At 46.4% G+C, this 24358-nt stretch overlaps 1 protein-coding gene across 2 annotated transcripts; it reads right to left on the bottom strand.

Annotated features, from left to right (window-relative positions):
• Positions 1-24001, bottom strand: mapk8b (mitogen-activated protein kinase 8b). Of its 2 annotated transcripts, none has more exons than XM_076034714.1 (12): positions 23703-24001; positions 17054-17235; positions 16720-16849; positions 16117-16175; positions 14532-14670; positions 12741-12906; positions 11461-11532; positions 9487-9669; positions 8219-8343; positions 6953-7016; positions 6513-6590; positions 1-5342 (listed from the first exon to the last, which is right to left on the bottom strand). In XM_076034714.1, exons 2-12 carry the CDS (start codon positions 17173-17175, stop codon positions 5326-5328), a joined length of 1155 nt encoding a protein of 384 aa, XP_075890829.1. In that variant the 5' UTR covers positions 17176-17235; positions 23703-24001; the 3' UTR covers positions 1-5325. The 2 variants fall into 2 exon arrangements, with proteins under 2 accessions (XP_075890829.1, XP_075890828.1); XM_076034713.1 differs by lacking the exon at positions 11461-11532 and adding an exon at positions 10619-10690 and having other exon boundaries at positions 23703-23998.
• Between the last annotated feature and the right edge of the window lie 357 nt (positions 24002-24358).

Below are 24358 nucleotides of genomic sequence, written 5' to 3' on the forward strand. Positions count from 1 at the left end.
TCAATGTGTATTTCATTTATTTGCAGTACATATTTTTTGTTTCTTTTTTTTTTTTTTTTTCCAGAGGAGGCATCATCAGATCCCAGTGCATGTCATTTAGTAGTGCACTCTTTGTTGGTTGCATTTTTTTTTTTTTTGAGACACGCAGATCCAGGAATCCTTATAACTACTTGCATGGCTGGATCCACTGGCAAACATTACAAACCAGCACCATACATATATTGATTTCTTGTAGGTATTTTACTTGTCTTTTTTGTGTTTATTAACATTATTTCCCTTAACCGCACTCGGAACCCGCTGGCCACGTGGTGGGACGTCGGCTAGCGGGCTCGTCTCGGCGGGCCAGAGGGATTCACTCAACATCATGACTATAAACAATTAGTCACAGAAATAAAAACTGATCTTGTTCATTAAAAAAAAGGAAAAGGTGGAGTGACAGTACCAAACAGTTCTCTTTACCTTCAGGATACAGCGAATAGAGGCTACGCCCATCACATACTAGACTAGCACAGTCTGCTGAAGGTATTGCACATTTAGATTCAAAACAAAACAAAAAGGAGAAAAAAAACAAACAATACATAGAACAAATTCTCTTACTTCTAGTTGAAGTATACACCAATGTACAAAACTAGAAGTCTGTTGAAACCAACAAATAGTACACTTTCAAATAAATAAATAATGGAATCTGTTATTCACACGTCTTCGATAGCTAATTCTGCAGGCGACAAAGTAGAATGCAGGAACTGGCAGAATATTCAGCGTGAGGTAGTTCATCAAAGCCGACTTTAAATCAGAAAAGGTCTCCTTTTTTGCGAGATGCAGTAATTATATATCGATGTAGTAAAAGCAACGACAACCCAGGACATGAGACAAAATGAAAAACAGAAAAACTCCAATTGAAAGCTTCTAAACGTCGTGGGAAGAAAATTAAGAGCACTTCACACAGCAAAGTGTCGGTTTGTTTCCTGATTCACCATCTTGGGTCATGAGATGGCCTGGCCAACAGGGTGAATGGAAAGAGACCAAGTTTTTTTTCTTTATTGTCTCTATTCAATTACACAGTTTGAACAAAGCCTTTGTACGCTTATGCTATGTTGTTGTTATTCCAATCAGTCACAAACAGAGAAGGTTGAGAGGCTTTTACACACCAGACGCATTCTTTTTTCTTTTTTTTTTCTCCCCCAATCGCAGACGTCCATTAGAAATTCAACGTGCTGATTGGGCGATGGGAGTATTTCCAAGCAGGGCAAAGGTTGAGCTGGATTTTGAGTTGCTTCTGTCGTTTCAGATGCAGCAGCAGCAACTTCAAAAGTCCCTCAAACCGTCGCACCAATGCACTGGAATGAATGGTTTTATATCTCTCTATTAATCAGACATGGGTTTTTTCAATCTGTCCTGAGATGAACCCCAAACAGGGCACACAGTACAGATGAAACCTCTAGTATGTAGGGGGCGCTGTTCCCGTCAGAGTCTTGTTGAAAAAGGGCTCCCAATGTTTTGTTTAGTTGATTTTACCCCAGCTGACATTGTTACAAGTCTGCATTGGGGATTGAATTGACAATCCCCGCTGTCATTGCAGTTGGTGCATCTGGTGTGTAAAGGCCTCAAATGCAGTTTGCGTTTAATACCTCGGCTAAGCTGCTACAGCACTAGCATTCAGTAAGTGGGCGGCTATTTTTAATGGTCTCTAAGAGAGAGAGGGTTGGTAGAGAGAGATAGAGAGGGAGGTGGCGTCGGCTTTAAGATCTAACGTTGAACAACAGTGTTTGATGGCTGGGAAATCACGTAGTTGTAGTTTCCTGCTGGGGAGGTGGTTAGGGGGAGCTTAATGAGTCTCAGACTTTTCACTGTCCAGGATCTTCAAACTGAGCCAAACGGGTCGCTTGGCTAAGTCAGCGCTAACATCCTGTAGCTAGTTGTGTTGAGATGAAATCTCGCGAACAAAGTTTCCCTTTTTGGGCCACAGACCGCTGAAGACCACTGGAGACCGCTGGATACCACTGGAGAAGATAGCGAGAACCTGTGACGGTGCTCGCCGGCTACAAGAAAGTGAAGCAAAGCTAGCTTACAAACTACTGAGGGTTGCGCTGCTGAACAGCAAAACTTGGGACATTGTGTTGATCTATCGGACATGAAATCTATCAGCTCGTTGTGACTACAGCAAATCAGGTCAAACAAACAAAAAAGGTAATACAATAAAAAAAAAAAAAGATAAATAAAATTTATAGCAAGATGATAATTCAATTTTTAAGGTTCATAGATGAACAAATAATCAGCAAACACCGAACAATATCTTAGGACAATTTTGAAGTGATCAGTTAAAAAAAAGGTATATCATAAAAAAACAGCAAATACCGCCATCTTTATGTATTCATATTCATGTATATTTGAATATATGTACATGTACATATGTGTAAATATACTGCATGTGTCAAGGTCAGAATCTTTAGTGTTTCCGTTTCAATACATTTTGCTGTCTGACACGATGATCACGATACTTGTCTTTGTTTTTGATGTGATGTTTCCTCATCACTGAAGTTTGTACCAGCTCAGTCAAGCACCAGGGTCACTTCCAATGGTGCAACCTGTGTGTATATATGAGCGTATAATCAGAACAGCTCGCAGTTACCACAGTGACGAGTGGCGCACGTCCACAGTTGGATTTAAAAAAAAATAAAGAAGAAGACGCAGAAAATCAACAAGCAGCCCTGCTCTTAAATAACGACCTCATCCACACCAAAGCAGTCAGACAGCAGAGCCACGCTGGCCAAGACCACACGATGAGAAAACAACCTCCTGTGCACCGCCGCCGCAGCAGCAGCAGCAGCAGCAGCAGCAGCAGCAGCAGCAGCAGTCTAACTCTGATCAAGCAGAATAATGTATAGAGAAAAATCTGAAAATCTTGAGATTACATTAGCTGCTATGCGTCTTGCATCAGAGGCCTACATCACCCATGATGCATTGCAGGACTCAAAGCCCCCCCATCGTACAGGGAATCGGCTTGGCTGGAGATTTTCTACTTACTTCTTGTATCTTAAGAGCGACGTATGAAGTCAGCAGGAGCAACGTTCACTCAACCTTTACTTGGTGCTAGAGTCGAGCTTGAGGGAAATCCAATCCCCTTGTGATGTCACAAAGGGACACTGATGCCTGAGCCGGCTGCAGCCAGGTGCTCCTCCTTCCAAACTCCGACTAAACATTGAGGGTGTAGTTTGACACATTTGGCTGAAGGCTGCAAACAGAGGGCTAAATGTGACCTGTAGTTTGTTTTTTGTCCGATGACCAATTAAACAAAGCTGCTCCAGATGAAAATCCTTTTTATTTATTTTTTTTTTGGGGGGGGGAGGGCGGCCTGGGACCTTTAAAGCGCTGTTGAAAGTGTTGCTGTTCTTGCAGCTGAAGATATTTAATGCGTCCCTTGAGTTTGATTTGACGTCGATCACGGTTTAACCAGTGAACAGCGACAACATTCCAAGTGACGAACTACGAGCGAGCGGCTCCTCCGACTTCAAACTGCGCCTGCGCGACGCTGAGCCGCAGCGCTCGACGACCTCAACAACACCACGAGCAGCCGGAGCCGCGGCGGCGGAGGGCGGTCTGTCTCTCACTTTGGTGGAAGACCTTTAGAAAAGCGTCTCGGTGCCGAGCCGACACCGCCCAGAGGTCCGTCTCACGCAGCGCAGCCCAGAACAAGACAGAAAGTGAACCTCAAATGAAAAGAAAGTCGAGAGTCGTGAGCCGTGAGCGAATCAGTCAGTGAATCCCAATCAGACGCTCGCTGATTTGACCTGGAAACCAGCGCAGTTGCGTTCTGAGGCCACGCCCTCCCAGTTTGCGCAGAGTGAGCGACCAACAACAGGCACTTCCCCTTCACAGACAAATGAGAGAAAAATAATAATAAGAAAAACCCAATAAAAAACAAGGGATCAATTATTGCATATTGGAAGAATAATTTGTTTCTTCTGACTCTGGTTTTGTTTGTGCTGATAATATATATATTTCAAATCTATTTACAACTGCAGGCATGTTTCGGTACACAAAAAGAGTTTGGCCAACTGTAGAGAAAAAGAAAGGAAGAAAAAAAATCACTTTCAAAATTTCCAAATGGACGAGAGTCCCTCAGTGAGGGGCGGCCACCAGGCGGCCACCAGGCTGCTCCAACATCCAACATCCACATCCACTCCCCCGTCTGTCCTCCCCTACTTGACTCCAGCTCGTTCTCCTTTCAACACCTCACGCAAAATCTGCATTTCCCAACAAAACAATACAAAAATACAAAGAAAAAGACCCTCCAACGGTCGGAGCGCCGGCGAAACTTCCTCGAACCCTCAACCTCCAAACCTCCAAACCAAAAACCTTCAAACCAAAAACCTTCCTATCAAAGTACAAACGCAAAAAAAACAAACAAAAAAAAAAGACTCACGGGCCGCTCCAGCCAATCACAAGACGCCTTTAAAGCACTTTCTAATCCATCTGCGGGGGGAATGGGGGGGGCGGGGGGGGAGTTAACTGAGCCATCATCACATTCCACAGCAGCAGGTTCAATGAATCATCACATGGTGAACACAGAGACGCTTTAGAGTGAAGTTTGGACTATTATGATTCTACTGCGTGGGCTGAACTCAAGCAGAGGAGCCTCGTCCACCTCTGATCAGATCCAGGCCACCAGAGGGCGATCATCAGCGCCTGTCAAATCTGTACAAACCCAGTGGACATTTACAATGCGAGCTTTCCAAGCTGGCGAGTGACAGGAAGGAAGGAAAGAAGAATCACAAACAGAAAAATAGATCAACGTTTAAACATTTTACACACATTTCTTTGCCTTTTAAACCCTCGCAAACCCAAAATGTTGTGAAACCATAAATTTGTCTTATTCCACATCTTTTACGCTTACAAAAGAACAAAATGCCACAATTAATTACAGCTAGGACTCAGACGTGAGAAATCCTGATTTCTTTCTTTTTTTAATGACTAAAACTGTAATAAAAATAACAATAATAATAAAAAGATCTGTCCGTTCACAAATCAAATATTTCCTAAACAGCTAAGCGGCTAATCGCTAGGCTACTGAAGACAACGGGGGTGAGGGAAGGAAGGCAGACGCGAGGGAAGGGGGAGGGGAGGGGAGGGGAGGGGCCAGTGTCGAACGGGGGGGGAGGAGGGGCTGGGTTGCGGGGAGGGGGAGGGAGGTGATGGTCATCTGCAGTAGCCCAGTGTGGGCGTGGCTGTAGCAGTGGCGCTGCTGCCGGCCAATCCCAGGCTGCAGTCGGCGTCCATCAGGTTGGATGAGGCGTGGTTCTGCTGGGGGGGGTGGGGGGGGGGGGCTCACTGCTGCACCTGCGCTGTGGGGACAAAAGACAAAGAGCCTGTGGTCAGACAACATCACGAGCTGCGTTTCCATCGCCCCTAGGGTTGCGCAACACCTACATGTTGCAATAAGAACCTGGTGATGGAAACACCTCAGCTTTGAAAAACCCCTCAGACATCAGCACCAGGTGTTCACGCTCTCTTGAGCTCCGTTTCCAGACACATCAATACAAAGGCACGTCGCAAAAGGATGAATAATCAGCGGACGAGACCAGTTGACTGCAAGTGAAAACGGGGCGTTGGATGTTTAGACGGAGGAGGAGACGCAATGTTTTATTTACAAGTAATCAGAGAGAAAATATCACAACCATTCTAGACAGCAAACAACATCGAAATTCAGATTCATGGCAAAATGTTTCCTTCCTCCATCCTCCTCACAGTGGGGTCTCGCTGGTCGACATTTCCCGACAATTACGACTTATGCGCTACACACCATTCAATGGAAACACCTGCAAATTGCAATTGTGCTTTGTCAAAATTTTAGAAATATTGCTTTTACTTTGCAAAGAACTGCGATGGAAACGCAGCTGCTAGGTGGCATTTGGTCCCTACTAGTCAACTAACTATTGTTCCTTATTAGCTAACGAGTTATTGGTCCTGTCCCAGTCTGCCACTGTCGTTACTGGACTCGCTCAATATTGTATTGCAAGGGAAAGACGTAATGAGGTTGAACTAAGACAGAGGCTGAGAGGGACGGGTTGGATCACAGTGCAATAAAGCAGTCTTCAAACACCAAAGTGGCACATTGGAAGTTTAATGGGTGCTGATCCTAATGCAGTTACTCCTTGTCCTGCTTAATAATGGCCTCCTCACTCGGGTTTAGTGCTAAACATAAGCACGCTAATAGCCCAGCATGTATGAGGAGTCTAATGGAGACAATGAACTCGCTTGTCTTCAGGCGCCAGTCCAGTTGTGCTCAGCTGAGTCAATTAGTGCATTTCCATCAAGCACTTTTATGCACATGAGGAAGAAACCCACTTCTGATCCAGACTTCAGTTTGGATGCTGACTGGAGGTCGTATCAGTCTTTTTCAAATCACAGCCACCGTGCTAAATACTGAATGGAAACAGGTGTTGTTGACGAGCAAACAGTTTTTTGCTGTTAACTCCACAGATTGGAAACCGAAGTGCAGAAACTCCACTGACCTATGGAGGCCGACTGTCCCCTGATGACTCCGTTCTTTGTCCGCTCTTCCCAGTCCAACACTTCTTTGTATATCAACTCTGCAACCGGGGACACACAGTTTAGCGGGGACAGACAGAGTCACAATCACATGGACGTCACTGGTTTTTCCATCGCAAATCAACCACAGGTGTTTGTTTTTGTGAGCGTGTTTCTTTAAAGTTGTGTAACAGGTACATATGAAACAATGAGTTAGACACACAGTCCAGGTGTTTCTGAAGCGATTTCAACTGCAAAATCATTTCAGATCAAACAGTGTTGATCAAACTCTCCTGACTTCTCCTTGAAAAGAAAATCCAGGAGCAGCCCCGTCTACACAGAGCGAATCAGAGGGATTCAACGCAGAGCGCAGCCACACATAGTGCCACACAACCTGCCAGTTCTGCTTTGCTATCTCTCCTACCTTTCCACTCCTCCACCGTGTGCTCTCTCTCATCCAGCTGCTTGTCTGTGATCGCCGGGGGTGGCTGGAAACACACACACACACACAAAGTTGAGTCTGAACCTGCAGAAACACGTTGAGGCTGTGGGACTGAAGGCCACAGACTGAAGGTTCAGTTCAGTCAAATCAACACATTCACACGACAGGTTTCCACATGCAGAGGCACAAAGCAGCTTCTCGTCTCCACCAACACGTAGAAAATATGATGATTGTCTCTCTCAGTCGTGTATGCACAAGAAGTCGACCGGCAGCAAGTCATCAAACAGTCACACAGGACTGGGCGGTAACCTCCTGCTCGTTCTTTTCAATGGTGTCTTTGAAGAGGCGTGAACCTTGGAAGGTGTGTGTTGGAGAAAATCTGGACATTCTCACACAGTCAAAGGGATTTTATTCTTTGGTTTTCACCATGTTCCTGACTCAGACAACAGGCAAATTATCTTCCAGTTGTCCCACATTCTGAGAATGTTTTCTTGCTCATTGACATCGAGCGTCGCTGTCGAAACAGGAAAGCTAGACAGACCCGAGTGGATGCTGACAATCAGTCATTAGAGCTGATCTGATGCATGTGTTTGTGAGGAGGTAAACTGAATTCAATTTTAAATCAACACAAGCACACACACTTTAAAGAGGCACTATTGTGGCCAATTCAAGATGGAATAGATTCATTTTGGTGGTCTACATTCGACACTAAGCAAGGTTTGTTTGGTTTAAAAGCTCCTACACAAGCTGTTCAGGCCTCTCTAACCCAGCTGAAGAGGCTGTTCTGTCTCTGGCTCTTCCCCCCCTCCCCTACCTGCAAACGGGGTCTGGTTCCCAGCTAGCTGCCATTTTGCACCACCATATTTCTAAGGAAGCCTGATGTGGACAATCCAGCTGCCTGACAGCACGTTTCAGGCACTTGGATGATCTGATGGTATCCTTTGTTTAGGTACGCAGGCCACCATAGTTCCCTGGCAAGCTCGGCAGAGGGAGGGGGAGTGAAAGAGCACTGCAATTTAAAATGTGACCACTGGGTGGTGGCAGAATTTCACACACTATGCCTGAAAAAAAACTGTCAGCAAAGGCTCACTCTGATAATCAGCTCCACTTGTGACACGGAAAGTCGAGCAATTGCGAACCGCAGTTGTCATTTGCTGTGCAAAAAGATATGTTGGAGAGCTGAAAAAGTCAAGTCTTTTCTGATCAGGGCCCCTTTAGAAACGGATGCAGTAACCAGTGAGAACGTACCGCCTCCACCTCAGTGGGGTCGTACCACACGTTGATGTAGGGGTGCTGCAGCGCCTCGTCCACCGAGATCCTCTTGGACGCGTCAATGACCAACATCTTGGACAGCAGGTCTCGGGCTTGGCTCGCTGCAAAGGGAGAGGTCACAGGGGTCAAGGGGTCAAGGTTCAAGTCCACCAAGGCCGTGAGACCCTCTTTGACAATACAGTGAACTCTGCTGCGAGTTTAAGGGCAGGAAGCCTGTAGCAGGTGGCAGCAAGTGTCAGGAGGGGGAACCTGTTTAAACTTACTGCAGCCAATTAGAACAATGAGAGCCATCCAATGGGAAGGCTGAACTTTAATCGTCCACTGTTTATCACCACCAATGCACCTTCTGAACTACTATATCCATAAATAAATAAATACAATGATATATATATATACATATATACACACACACACATATAAATGTATATATGTATGTACACGTAGTATATACACACACACACACACATATATATGTATGTATACACACAGGTGAGGTGAAGTCACTCTCTACACTCCTGCCTCTTTATTCATCCCGCAGCAGTTCACCTCCAAAACTCTCCTCGGCTCACACGAGAGAACACTGGAGGTGAATAATTCCTCCTCCTCCTCCTCCTCCTCCTCCTCCTCCTCCTCCTGTGGTAAACTGCTCGGCCCTGAGCTGTTGGCTCCGGCAATAAGCTTCATCTAAATGCAGCGGCTGAAAAAGTGATTTGTCACTCTGACTTTCCTTTTTTTTTTTTTTTTTTTGCTGTCAGCAGCCGTTTGTGAGGCTGAATGTCGACACCACGCGAGGGGAGAAAAAGAAAACAAACCACTGCACCACTGCTGTGTCCCAAATCACCCACTTGTTCTCCAATCACTATATTGGGAGTATATAGCGAGTTCCATGTAGCTAATGTAATTATATAGTGCTACTCATTAGCCAAACTATAAAAAACAACTTAGGGACACTCTGGGTGCCGTTAATGACATCATTGCGGCCGCATTATGAAAACTTCCCAGCAGCAGGTGGTAAAAACTACTGAATTAATAATAATTAAATGTAAATAAAGATTTGCTGTGTATATTGCCATCGGTTGTACAGGTTGTACACTACTTTTAGCGATGCATTGTGGGATGCAATGAGTGGACTGTATAGTGATGCCTCGGACACGGCCGACAACTCTTCTTCCTTCTTTGCTTTTCATTATTTTCTCCACTGCAAAAAAGAGGAGGCTTTTTATTACTGACATTTTGATCATTACCTTTGAACTTGTTGTGTTCTGAGTCGGCGGGAAACAGGACGTCCGGGAAGAGCTTGTCGAAGCTGTAGCCAGCGTACCGCGGCCTGTTCTCCACGTAGGTCCTCACTGACTGGTTGAGCTTCAACAGGAACTCCTGGGACGGCGTCCCCAGCTGCTCGATCACCTTGTTCCACTGGTCGATATCTTCAGGGAGCAGCGTTAAGGGAAAGAAGAGCAGCACCGCCGTGGAGCTGGACTAAAGGAGTTGCTCTGGGTTTTTTAGTGGGGGGTTTAGGGTGTCTCAGCTGCTGCGGCTCCTAGAACCACACCACATTTCTGGTTTGACTTCTGTGGTGAACTGTGCCGCAGCATGTGCGCCCCCTTATCAACCAATTAGGCAGAATCTCACAATGCATTTAAAGCCCAGATGACCCGGATGTTCACGTTCACCTGAGGACAAAAGTGCACTTGCAGGGACTTGTTTTTGGAGACTTCTTGTTTTGAAATAAAAATAAAATCAAACATAAACAAATGGATGGAAGATGTGGAAATATGCCTGAATGACACATAGAAGGAGGCCTGTTCACAACCCAATACATCTTTAGAGCCGAATGAACGACAAGGAGGGGACTTCCCGCCGTTGGGGGGGAGACACAGGAAGAGATTTAAAGTTGTAAAAGCGAAGAGGTTCCGGCTCAAATGGGTCTTTTATTTCTACAAATTGCCTGCAGCCCAGACACAATCAAGGAGAAATATGTTGAGGGTGAAGTTCCCTTTAGGGCAGCGGAGCTTGTGTGACTTTGTGGCTCTTTTAAAACTAAATGGAACGAAGCCTGGATCAGCAGCAGGTTGTGTTTTAGTCGCTTTAAAGATGAGAAGAAACTGCCTGACTGAGGCCCTGGCAGCTTTAAAGCTTCACGCCAGCTACTATCAGGAAGTGTTTTGGTTTTAATTCAAAGACAATTGTCACGCGTGACAGATTCACACAGGAACTTCTTCACTTAGTGGCCATGGTAGTTCTGCGGTAGTTCTGCAGCTTTTGTCCCCACAGCCGCACTAAAGATGTGAACACATGATGTTAGACGAGGGGGTTATGACACAAGATGGCTGCTGGAGGGGGAGGGGGGAGGGTTGAGGTTCAACTCAAGGATACGATCAGTGCCTGGAAACAACACACTACCCCGGACCATTTCAGCCATGATGCAGCCAACAGACCAGACATCAACTGAAAAAATGAAGTGACAACCCACAAATTAGCATGCAGGACTGAAAGAAACCAAGAGAAAGCAAAACAGACAACAACAATAATAATATAAATAATAAAAGAAAACTCTCGACAAAACAAACATAAAATGGGATGGGGGTGGGGGGTGGGGGTGGGAGGCATGATGCGGTGCCAGGTGAAGTGTGTGTGACGCATGAGGAAAGATGACCAGCATGCAACTGGGTGAGCTGCTGTGCCTCAGGACAGGAGCAGCGTTGTGTTTAAACACTTCCTCCACCATGTGGTTCTGAACATGGTGGAGCCACAAGTCATCATTTCAGTCACTCCCAGGAGTCAACACAGGCCGAAACACAGGATGAGAATATTGCTGCAGCCTGTTTACTGAATAATCTCACCACTTTACCAAGGACACGCAACACTTCTTTCTTTTCTTCTGTGGCAGCAATAAAAACACATGCAAAACAAGTGCAGTTGGTGCACTTGGATTTTTCAGACCTGGCAGAGCGAACGGTCACCGTTGTGAGTTTTGCATACGATGCTGCTGCTCGGAGCGGCCGCCTGCAGCTCACCTCAACTGAGTCACGTGAGACTATCAGAGGGGAAGAGCAGGTGCTCGGTCCGCTGACTCACAAAGAAAACGTGTAGCTGGTCAAGAGCGCGCCGATCCCTGCGCCACCTGCTCGATGAGGCCGACGCTGGGCGAAGTCGAGCCTGAGCTCTCGGTTGCTGTGGGAGGAGCCGGGAAACTGCTGCGAGCAGCTCAAGGATACAATCCCTTCCAGGAAAAAGGATTTTGTGGCGAACCATTTCTGCCATAATGCAGCCCACAGCCCAAATATCCACTACATGTGCGCAGCATAAAAGAGGAGGGAGAAGACAATAAGCAACACAATGCAAACAAGTCAGCAGGGGAGGAAAAAAATAAAACAGAGCCAAGAGAGGATGGTTGAGATTTAGGTTGAGATTTAGAATTCCTCCGCAGAGCTAAAGCTCAAGAATTAGTGTGAGAAATACAAGTCAATATACCTGTAACAACGGGTGATATATAGAGTTCTGCTTGTCAATGTTAAATGTAATGTTACTTCAAACTACGCAGCTTTATGGTTTAAAGGGAAAACACAAAGGTGAGCATCCATGAGTACAGCTGGCCACCAACAACCTGAAAGTGTGTCTGAATTGGGCCATTGATTCAAACCTTCATCTGAGAAGGTGAATCTCAAGGTCCTCACAGTGGAGGAGGCCATGCTCCAAAAAGCAAGATTCCGTCCACAACATCCGCGAGTCAGGGAGGAACCTGACGTCTTTTATTAAAAAAAATGAAAATAAAACACCAATCTGGTGACTTCCTCCTCTACGATTGGATGGTGTAGTCAGAGCAACAACAGTGCCGCTGCCTCTCGTGGACAACAAGGAAGGCAGTTTGCTGATGAGACCGTTCATGTCGCTGGCGCCGACGGCGACTCTTTTAGCCGCGATCTATCTCAGCCAGCCAGAGGGGGACTGCAGCTCATTGGCTGTTCCTTTGGATTTAAAAAGTGCTCAGAAGTGAAGTGGGAGCAGCTCTGGAGCCTGGCTGAGCACCTCTCATCTGAGAGCTCTTAATAATCTCCAATCCCACACACGGCAGGGAGACTGCGACTGTGGTGCCGTCATCCAAGAGGGAGAAAAACAGGTGAGTGAGCTCAAACATGCACAAGTGTCAACATTTACAATGCCGGTGATGATATTGTTTTTTGAATAATCCAGACCAGAGGGCGCTCTGGACAGGAACCTTTAATAAAAGACAAGCAAACACGAGCATCCACTGCATGCTGGGAAGTGAAATCTCCAGACAGGAAGCTTCCCAAACAGCCCCACAACTTCCACTCTGAGTGTCAGCGTCACAGGAACAGGGAGTGAGTGTGTGAGTGTGTGAGTCTGGTGAATGTGGCTGTGCGTGTTGTGCGTTCATGAAGTGCTGTTGTGTAGGGGATAAAAAAAAAACATCCCAGTGGAAGAGGGCCGTGCGGCAGGTCGGGCAGCAACCCCCCCCCTTGCAGCACCCACTCACCGTTGGCCTGGTAGCCCATCCCCAGGATGACCTCGGGGGCGCGGTAGTAGCGCGTGACCACGTAGGGCGTCATGAGCAGGCCAGTGGCGGCCGTCCTGGCCAGGCCGAAGTCCAGAATCTTCAGCGTGCAGTCGGACTTCACCACGATGTTACTGGGCTTCAGGTCCTGGTAGAGAGAGAGAGAGAGAGAGAGAGAGAGAGAGAGAGAGAGGGTTGCTTCAAACCTTGACGGACTCATCCTTCACCCTTCATCCTTCATCCAGTAGAAGAAATGATTTCCCAGCGGCATCACCAGCACTTCCAGTTGATGAGTGGAAGTGTTACATAACTAACAGCTTCCTCCTTTGGAGGACTTTACCGCCATCGAGGGGAGGAGCAGCTCAACGGTGGAAAAAAAACATGTTTACACGGAGACGCTAGCGACGACTGGATACGGTGTAGTACCTATGCCAGGCCTGGCGTGGCACCACCAGTTTACTCCCTGAATGCGAAAGAAGAAGAACACGTGAAGCACGTGGTGTTTAAAGAAGCAGGAGCTCGCTAAAAACACCAACGCCACAGATGGCAGCGTTCGGTCTGCGCAGTTTCCGTGCAAACGCAAGGCTGAGCTGCAGAGGTGTTTGTGTGTTTTTAGGAAAAACCCGTATTGGTGTGAATGGGGCCTTGGGTGCATCTGCTACCAAAAACCAAGCAAACTCTGAAATACTGAGAGCGATGATGCGCGACGGTCCTGGGGGGGGGGGGGGACGTCAGGGAACACATGCACTGTTCTCTCCCCTCCCATCTAAATGACTGGGGACGTTCCATCACTGAGACAAAACCCAGAAGAACAAGAGAATCTCTGCTGATCCATGACTCACGCTGCATCTGTCTCTTCACCTTATGAGAGCTTCGCGTGCCGATGCAGCGCCGACGCGAGCGGGGCTGCTTTGGCTCCGCCCCCGGCTCCATTAGTTCTGGCTGGCAGAGCAGGAGGAGCGCCGCTAATCTACTGCAGAGACTTCCACTGGGGGCTGATTGACAGAGTGCCGTCACAGCGAGTGAGTGTGTGTGTGTGTGTGCGTGTGTGTTGGGGGGGGGGGGGGGCTCTGAGGTTTGCTGCTAGAAAACCAGGGACTGTCCACAATTTTGTTTTCTGTCACTACAAAACCCCCAAAATTGTTTTCTCTCATTCCACACGGAACGCCAAATGTAACAAAAGCTGAATTTTTGTTTTAGTTAACCAGAAAAGTGGAGCAGACACAGGAAGGACAGTGAAACAGCAAAACAAATGAGATGAATCTGAATCTTGCATTTTTCTGATTCCCACAACTATTCAACTTTAAAAGGTCCCTGGTTATGTAAATTCCAATTGACCAGTGTTTGTAAGTCCGACCTTTGCTGCATTTGCGTGCTACAATTTGTAACAAACAGTTCTGAAATGAACCCCTTGTGATGTCACAGAGCGTGCTCATGCCTCTCACAGGTTAGTGACAACACACCCCTGTCAGGTGTCGGCTGCTCCCTCTGAGACTCCCTTGTCTTCGCTTTCAAACGCGGAAGCATCAATGACAGCAGGAAGCCAAGACCAGAGTTTTTAATGTGAGGGTGTAAACAGGAGGTTAACTATGCTATAATATATATTTTTAAATCTTTGAAAAAATAAATACCTGTGCTCCAATGCAAAGACAAAGATCTGAGTTTCACCTGTTGAAAGAACCTGATTTTTTTTCCCTCACTTGGACTTTTGGACAAAATGTTTTGTCTTTTCTGCCACGACACCCAACATTTGGAGCCGAACCCGCCTCTCACCCTGTGTATGATGCCGGCGGCGTGCAGGTGCTTAATTCCGCACAGCATCTGGTAGAGCAGGTAGGACAGCCGCTCGTGGTCCAGCTCCATCTGGATCACCTGGCAGAGGTTGGCGTCCATCAGCTCCATCACCAGGTACCTGCAGGGACACCAGTGAGGCTTCAGCATTCAGACAGCAGGAGGGAGGACACGCACACAGACACGCACACAGACACGCACACAGACACCAGCTATCGGCTGATTGGCTGGATGAACTGTGACAGTGGCTTCGAGGTAGACAGACTGGGAGGCTCCGAGTGTCATCCTGGACAGGTCGCACCAAAAACAGAAGGGTGCTGAGAGCGCCTCAAGGGGACGCTCTCCAAGTGCCCACCCCTCCCCCCAACCCCACAACCTCCCCTCACTGCGTGCCAGCGCTCAAACCCAAATTAACTCAAGTGTCAGGAGGCATTCGGCATATAAGCGCGCGCTAAATTAAACATGCAAATCAATTTGCTACAGCGCCCCCTGAAGGGAAACAGACGAGGGAGGGGGAAAAAAAATAAGGAGCCTGGACTGGATTTAGCAAAAAAAAAAGAAGAAAAAGTTCAACCGCCGCAATGTATTCCACGCCACTGTGTCTGGTGAGCCAAACTTCCCGAAAGTGAACTTTCCCGATTTGCGAGCCCTTGTTTGAACGCCAACGCATCATCGCTGGGCACCGTGGCATTTAGGAAGTGACAAAGAGAGTTACTGCCGTGATGTTGTGCTCTCTGGCGCTTGCTTTCGTCATGGCTCCCTCCGACCCTCCTGCGCTGGGGACCGAGGCGAGGGAGGAGCAGAGAAAACATCTTGCTAATCCGTGGAGCCGCAGAGACGCTCAGCGTTGGACCGGCGGGGGGGGGGGGGGGGGGGGGGGGACCATGGTGCTCTAGACCTGATATTTTTAGAAATATCTGTCCACTTCCATGGGACACGACGACGCCTTCAGGTACGCGAGCGCAGAGACAAATGGAGGCCTCGTCCTCCATCTCCTGAGTGTTCGCAGCCTCGCAGCCTCGCAGCCCTGCGGCCAGGATTTGTCCGGTTTCCTTTTTAGCTCCAATCAAGCAGACACAGCACTGCGCAAACACACACACACACGCAAACACACACGCAGCTCCTGCAGGATGGCATAAATCATATTTGTTCCCGTCATACTTTGTGAAACCACATCTCGGTTCAGCCAGTTTTATGCCGGCACATCCAGGAAGCTGCTTCCTTTGTTGCCCTTCTTCCAAAAAGCTTCACAATCACACAGCAAAAACATGCAGACCCTAAACTAGTGAATTAACTCGTGGATTAAAAAGGGGAACATTTGTTTGTTTTTTTGTCCTTTTTTATGAGAGGTTGGACTGAGATCACTGACCTGTTTCTGGGGTAACGTGCACGGCTAACTTTTAAGCACTTTCCAATAAAATAACTGAATCTGTCCACCTGCAGTTCTTTCTAATAAACGTCTTACATGGCGTTTATTAGCAGGCCCCGCCCCCAGCAGCCTCCGCCCTGCACTGAGACACCCGCAGACACTCAGTGAGAAGATGTTCTTGTGATCAGTGACACTCACACGTCTTGAAACTCCTCCAGTGTCTTCTGGGGTGTGAACACATTTAATAGGCCAATAATCTGTCAAAGACAAAAACGGGGGAGAAAAAAAACAATTATTAGTTTGAAGTTACATAAAAAAGGGAGTTGAAGAGTTGGTTTGCAACATCTCATGGCCAACAACAGCATCAAAGATCAGCTGAGAAATAAATTAATGATACAAGATGATGTTGCAAGGTTAAAAAAATAAAAACAAAACAATAAGATGAAAAAAATAAAAACATTGCTACTGGGTAGCAAAGGTGCTCCTAACTATATTATCACATTTTGATCAGTTAATAATGGTTTGTGTATATTCTCTTTCTTTCTCTCTCTCTCTTTCTGCAGGTCTTTTGAGGGCAGCGGCCCTGTTGGCAATTTGATAAATAAAAAAGAAAACAGAGAATAAGTCTTAGTCTTCTGAGTGCTGCTCTAAAATGCAGTCATCACATCACTTCTTGACCAAAGTGGACTGGGAAACATATTTCCAAGTGAAAACACAGCCGCAAATGAAGCACAAACGCTACAAAGTTCTTCCAGCCTTTAAAAAGCTTTATAGGAACAACAAGACAATCTGGGCTCTTACGTTCTTGTGGTTGACACACTTCATGAGCACCAGCTCCCGGTAGGCCCGCTTGGCGTGAGTCTGATTCTGGAAGGGCCGGCTCAGCTTCTTGATGGCGACATTTCTCTCCAGGTTGTGGTCGTACGCTGAGCTGGAAAGTTTAAAATCAGACGGTAAGTTGTAAGGTGTGCGATGTTTTTCTCAAATGTTCCAAGCCCCCCTCCCCTCTTGAAATATTTTGCCTTTCTCGCACAGCTGTCGGCTTGCAGAGTCAGAACACTAAATCCTGAGCCCATCTGTGTGATTTAGCGCCCGTCAATTTCGCGCGGCGAGCAGCGAGGCGTCTCACACTCACCAGACGATCCCCTGCGCTCCAGATCCGATGGGTCTGAGGTTCTGGTAGCGCTTTAAGACCATAAACGTTGAATCGCCCACATCTATGCTGTAGTACTCCTTCTCGCGCTTGTTCCGGTTCATCGTGGCGCCTGGAGGCAAACCGTGTGGCTGGGCATCCAAGTGGAGATCTCCTCGCAGGACCTGCAACGCCACAGGAGATCAGCGGTCAGCGTGGAGCTCCGCTGTGGAGACACAGCCTGGCTGCACACGGCCAGATGTTTGAAGGTTGTCCCCATGGCTGTTTGTATGAACCTGAAAGGTTTTAAAGGTCCAGTGTGTGAAATGTTTATAGAAGCCCGTCTCACAGCGACCCTTATTGCTCCATGTATAGAGAGCAGCCAACAAAGCATCAATGACAGCAAAGTTTTTGTGTGAGGGTGTAAACAGAAGGCTAATATGCTATGCTATATAATATATTATTAAATCTTTGGGGAAAAAAATAGCTGTACTCTAATGCAAAGATAAACATTCTAAGGGTAGCGCTAAATGGACAGCACTTATGGAGCGCTCTCCAGTCCAGACTGGGATGGAGCGGGATTTGAACTGCCAACCTTTCAATCATTGGACAACCCGCTCTACCTCCTGAGCTACAGTTGCCCTAGGGCAACAACAAAAATCCTACACCAAGCCAAATTCTGCACATTTGGACCTTTAAAGAACACGCATGGCCGGACAGAGAACTCCAATATGAAGGGAAGCTCTAAGTTGCAGCAAACAAATGACATCAGCAGGCGTCATCTTCTTCATCTTGTAAATTTATGGTTGGCAAAGCAACTGAATGCGGACGCAGTATTGGTGATTATTGCTTGCACGGATCGGGACACCATCAGCTGACAAAAAAGTTACGGCTGCCAACACAAAATCAGAGCCGCACAGCATCCAGCACATTTCAAAAACAATCAGACTTTTCATGTGAAAATAAAAAATATAGCGACAAAATGACTGCACATCAACACAGTGCAGACGGCGTGCGAGGGAGCTTGGAGGGAGAAGGTGCGACAGTGAAGTGTGGCGGCTGCAGCGAAGCTCCCGCTGAGGACAGCGTGTCAGTCAACCTAATGAAGCACTCACACCGGAAATCTCAATTAACTGGATACACGAGCACGAGGGGCCGAGTGCGTGACGTGTCGACGCTGCGATGGTCTCCTGGAAGCGGATCCGTCCCTCGTCCAGCAGAGCCTCCAGGCAGCCAGGCTCCCTGCAGGACCGTCCGGGGAGCTTTGTGCCTCCGATGACAACTGGGAGCGCATCAAAAATCCCAAAGGTCCGGTTGATTGAAGCGAGGCGGTGTGTGGGGGGAGTGAGCTGGCACCGAGGACGAGCAATCATTAGAGGAATTTGGACCGCTGTGCTGAGGAGCTGGGCTCTGTGGTGATAGCTGTCCATGGACCATGGTGACCTCTGGCGGCCCGCCTGCCCTCCCTTCACTGTCCGTTTGCCCACAAGGCTTTCGCTCGTCTTCCCCGCCCCCACCCTCCACCTCCCCGTCGTGATGCTCATCTTCCTGCTTCTGGCCATTTTTCAAACTTTGGGTTCTTATTTCTTGTTAGTTGCAGGGCAACAGAGAGACCACCAGGCGTAAATGTTACACAACAGAGAGCACGATCGGCCACGCAAGGACAGTTTTAGAGCTCCAGGGTGTAAAATTTGGCTTGATTGATTATTTTGTTATACTGGTAAAGGCTTGACATGCTTCTCATAAATACATGAATAAAAGTGTGTACTCACAATACAATAAAAGCATCTTGGTTTTCCTATCCTTAGGACAATTTAGAGTTTCCAATTGACCTCACATGCATGTTTTTGGAGTGTGGGAGGAAGCAGGAGAACCCGCAGGGAACCCAGCAGACACAGACAGAACATGCAAACTCCACACAGAAAGGTCCCAGGCCCAGAATCGAACTGAATCAGGGTTTTTTGTTTGTCTTTAAATATTCTTTGCGAGGATGATCAACTTTGAGTCCACAATTAAATTTGGAGGAGAGATTTTGCATCCTTCAGGATGTGACAATCACCGGGACTTTAACTTTAAATGGGCACAGCTGGAATGGGTTCAGGGACACGCAGGAGAAAACTGCTGAACCCCCCCCATCCATTCTTTATCCTGTCTCCTCTTCTCTCTGCTTCCATGCGCTCTGCTGTCTAGTTCTGACTGTCATCTTCTCTCTGCGGCTGGGCAACCTTGGCTTTAGCCTGCTGCCGAGGGACAAGGATGAAGAGGAGGATGAGGGTTGTTTTATCTCGCCGCGCTGCCAAGCCCTGCACTCTCGTGGAGGAGCACGTTGCTGATCGCACCTTCAAAAGCGTGCAGAGCAGCAAAGACATAGAGAGGAGGCTTTGTGTAGGATGAAAGGCATTACTTGGGAGAGAATAATAATTGATGACTTCTTTTTGACTTCTTTGTTTTATGTTCCATCCTCTAAGTCTTTTTCTACAATGTAAAGTCATTAAACGGTTAACCATCTTTATATTTAAGAAGTATTTCCTGTCTGCAGTGTTGTTTTTTTTGCTTGGCTGTCTTTACATGTTTACACGGTCAACACTCAAATGAATCAACACTAATTACAAGGTGTTCAGTTTCCAATAGAAAATGACAGTGGGATATCCGCTTCAAAAAGCTGGAACCACTGAATGTTTGCACAAAAACAAAACAAACACATTCAGTATCTGTTCATAAAACAGCTTATTAAACAGAGTCCCGTCATGGCAGTGAACAGAGTAAACATCAGGTGGTATCATTTGGCATTTCCCATGTTCACATTGAAGCAGTGTGACTTCATTCATTACAACATCACACTGAGGAAAACCACAGGTCTCCCAGGTTAACTAGAAAAGCCAGCAGGTGACAGAGGTCCAGTCTTCCAAAGCTGATGACACACCGGCACATTAGAACGCAATACCAAGCGTCTCTTAACACAATAACATCCATCAAACAGATTGAACTGAACTGCTATTCCAGGTTGCACGCCCGTCATTTACACAACCCTCTCAAGAGGCAGAATGCTATGACTTCACATTAAAACTGAATACTGAGTAGAATTCATGCTTTTGGCAGCGCACAAGAGAATGTGGGTAAAATCCTGCACAGCAGAAGGGAGGCGCTACAGCGGCTGCGGGAGGAGGATACAGTGGAGGACTGTGGATCGCAACGTATCAAACATGTTGGGTGGCACCGATCGCGTGTCTGGAGCACTCGGCCCAGTGAAGGTCGCAAAGCAAGCAGTGCGTCCCATTTACGCTCCCACTGAATGTCAAACAACACGCAGGAGCAAAAATATCAGAGTGGACTCGCCAGCAGCCACTGGCTGCAAAGAGAGCAGAAACACTGAGTACAGGCTTTTCACAAAATGTCACTTAATGCAGGCCACCGGGGACAGTGTGTGTGTGTGTGTGTGTGTGTGTGCTATCATGTTTCTCCTCTATGGAATATGTCTGAGCTGATGTTGGACTTAACTGCGAGGCCTTGCATGACTTTCTCCCTTATTCCAGGTAAAGTTGCAAAGGTTTTTCAGGATTGTTTACAGCTTGATAAAAATGTTACATCTTCCACCGAGCGCAGTACAACAGGAACACAATACAAGTAGTAAAGTAGTAAGTAAGTAAAGCGGCTGCCGCTCAGACCTGAATGTTCAGCAGCCGCCGGTCATTCATATCTTCAGCTGTAGCGTACCAAACATTGGAGCTTGACAGCTTGACTGACAGCTTCCCAGAGAGAAAGATGAGACAGATGCGTCAGGAGGTGTCATGCTGTACAGGTCCTGCCTAGATGGGTCCAAGTCTGTCCCACACAGCTGTCTGTCACAGCGGCGTCTCCGCTCCGAGTCCGCCAGTCTCACACGGCGGCTACAAGTCTGTGCTTGTTCACAGCGCACACAGCGAGCATACCTTCAATATTCAAGTGAATCGGTCAACCCTGATTGTCACTGAACCAGAACGTTTGCTGGTGATCGCGCATAAACTCCTCGGACACTTTGTGGTCAGTCACTTTGTTAGAGAGCAAGTGAACGTATGTGAAAACAGAAGTTTAGAGAAGTTTAGAGGAGGTCAAGTTGAGCTCCCCTCTGAATTGTTTGAGTACATTTTCAATGTTTTATGAAATGTCATTCAAAAGCCAAATAGCCCCAAACTAGTGAGGAGCGTCAGTGTCCAAGTCCTGGAGATTCCTGCTGGTGGTTATGGCACCATCAGCAACACTGAATGTGAAATATTTATCAAGTGGCCGTTTGGAATTGAAATTTCACACGGTAGCTGTTGACCCAAATGTCAAAACAATACTTTGCCTATGCAAATGCCCATTTGGCTGCCCGGCGGATGAATGGATCTTGGACTGGTTGAGCAGACACTGAGCGGAAAAGTGATGCAACTCTTAAATAAGTCAAAATCCTGCAGCAACAAAGACGGGAGATACGACGATCTAATTTTAACACCTTAATCATCATCATCATCCAATAAAGCATGAAGCAGAGAACAGAGCCACAGACTGAGACACCAGCAAATACCACAGTAAGCTGCCTGGGACTGTTAAATAACATGACCCACACAATGAAACATGAATGAGAATTTTCTGCCAGGTTTATAAACTATTAACATCAGTAAAGCCTGTATCAATATTGACAGTTATGATGGTGATTTGGCTTTTTAATGGTAGGTTTTACTGGACATTGTATTGGCCATACTTGATGGTAATAGTGTCTGCGGTAAAGGTGCAGTAAATCCTTAAAGCTAAGGCAAGATCTGTAAAAGCAGGAAACAAATTTGCGCTGCAAAAACAAGACGTTGAAAAAAAATATAAATGATTACTTTTACGAAGGCAAGGAAAACAAGTTAACCTTGACCACTCACATGCCTTTGGGTCACCTCCCGCAAGGCAGCAACAAGTGACCACAATCATCCTATCGCAGGTTTGGCTTCTTTTCAAAATGCCTCAGCTTAAAACAGACTTTGTCTACCAAAAAATAAAAAAAAATCTGACATTTCTCCAGCAGTATATGTTAATATTTTATCTCCTATCTTAGAAACATCAAAGCACATGAGTAACAATGGAGAGGTGGCCTTGAAACACATTCCCCTCTGACAGTTGGCAAGATCAACCTCAATAATTTGCCCTGACGCTTTCAAATCTACCCTGTGAAGAAACATTTGAATCATTTCCTGGTCATCCAGCCCAAAGCTAACAGAGAGGACGTAGACATACTCGATATGTTTGCAAGTTATTTGAGGAGTGCCTATCACGTCTCTGCAGGCAACCTCTGCAGGAGTCACGTTTCCCTGGTGCTTGGCTGCGGCTAAGCACGTCCGCTGTGGCTGGCTTGTGTGTAGAACCCCACCTTACCAAATTTACCAAGCAACCTACAGGAGAGCAGGGAGCACAACACACCACACACACATGACAACAGCTGCATTTATGGACAGGTAGCACCTTGCATGCTCCGGTAGAGTCCTGTGAGCTGTGTCACTGTCAACCTTGGATACCCCTGGCTGACGTTTTAAACGCTTAGAGTGTAAGATTTAAATGTATCTAATGCTTTTTAAAAAAAAAAAAAAAAAAAAAAGCAAAACAATATTAATATCGATTACCGTTTCCTGACTGTCCTACTTGATATTGCATCTTTAGAGGATGAACTGTGTTGTCAGGACAAATGCTGGCTGTAGAGTGAAGTGGAGAGGCACTCTACCTGTATGTGAATTCAAATGCCTATTGTTAACAAATACACAAACAACAAATATATGGCATATATTTGTATTCAATTTCATGTCATTGGGTCACTTTACTGGTCTTTGTAATGCAATAATATGATATCAGAGAAATCTGTTCAGCTTATCTTCGCCACTTCAGCCCAACGTGATTTTAAGGTTAATATACGTTAACCGCTATGTGCTATGAAATGAAAAAGGATAATGTCATGTACCACCGTCACAGTATCACTAGATTCAGCTAATAGATTGTCACATCAATGATTTTATCTTTACAAACAAATCGCACAACTATACAAATCAGAGCCCAGCATGTGGCAAAATGTTGACATCTAAATGTGCTCAGAGCAGATTGTGTATTCACACAAGCACGCTGCTAATGTGGAAACCTATCGACTCGGTTTTCACGGCAGAAAGCGAGTCTTCCCAGCGATCAAGCCAAAAGAGCCGTCTACAAAATCACACCAGCGGCTACATGTCAGCGCTGCTAGCTAAAACCAGGGTGTATTCAGCGGCGCCAGTAGGTGATTTTTGTTTACATGAAGACGTCTTAAGGTGGCAACAACCCGGAGGTCACGGCGTTATAGCTGAACCTTTCACTAGTTTTACGAGCTGTAACACTACCCGGTGGGCAGCGTGCACTGCTAGCATGGCTAATGTGTGTCTAGTCCTGACACTAGTAGGTTAAAGTGCCGAGCCTCCCAGTCAGCCAAGTCTGGTCGTCTTTTCCCAGTTAGGCCAGACCCGTGCCGCCTGTTGTGGTCAATATATTTCAGTAACTAACACCTATTCACCAGTGACGTGAGAAAACCCGCGGAAGTTTGCGGACCATCCCCTTGATAACATTCCGACACAGTGAACAAAAACAAGTCAAATACGTATAAAAAGACAAGAAATGTGTCAGTGGCGCTCACCTCTCTCCAGTTAATTCCAGCAGTGTCGACCCGCAGTTGCCGTGTGCTGCCTCAACCCGGACGTTTATTATTTTATTTATTTCGGCAGACAGAGAAAACGCCTCCTTAATCCTCTTTTCCTCCGGACACAGTCCCGTTTCCCTTCACACTAGCAGACTGAAGCCATAGGGAAATACATGCGTAGCTTCCACGTAGCCTAATCTTTGTGCTTCCGTGACTCGGGCAGTTTCTGCCATTTCATACCAACGTCGTCGAAACCGTGCGATGTTTCCTCGGCTGCACAATGAGGACCAGGGGGACGTTCAAGACCGCATGCGCGTTTCCGGCTGGTGCTTCGCGAAAGCGGAAGCGATTGTTTCGCAACGTTTGAAGACGATCCCAACACAAGTTATTATTATTATTATTATTATTATTATTATTATTATTATTATTATTATTATTATTATTATTATTATTATTATCAATACAGAATGTACAAAATAGTTACATCTTTTGAACTTGTATGTTGTGCTACGAACAAGATAAGTACAGTAAAACAACAGTATTGTTAATTTCAAAATGGGAAATTCATGTGGTTTTTAAATCGCAGCATAGATATAAAAAAAAAAAAAAAAAAGACTATTATTGTGGTTATAGCGGAGCATCAGAACAGAGTA

Source organism: Nelusetta ayraudi, unplaced genomic scaffold, assembly GCF_046127955.1.
Source record: "Nelusetta ayraudi isolate G7.1 ecotype Tasmania unplaced genomic scaffold, CSIRO-AGI_Nayr_v1 ptg000042l, whole genome shotgun sequence".
NCBI classification, from domain to species: domain Eukaryota; kingdom Metazoa; phylum Chordata; class Actinopteri; order Tetraodontiformes; family Monacanthidae; genus Nelusetta; species Nelusetta ayraudi.

Coding starts and splice junctions, on each gene's coding strand:
- mapk8b (XM_076034714.1), bottom strand. CDS start 17,175: ATGAACCGGAACAAGCGCGAGAAGGAGTACTACAGCATAGATGTGGGC. Junction 14,671..16,116: donor CTGGAGGAGTTTCAAGACGT/GTGAGTGTCACT, acceptor GTGTCCCTGCAG/GTACCTGGTGATGGAGCTGA. Junction 8,344..9,486: donor AGAACACAACAAGTTCAAAG/GTAATGATCAAA, acceptor CTCCCTTTGCAG/CGAGCCAAGCCCGAGACCTG.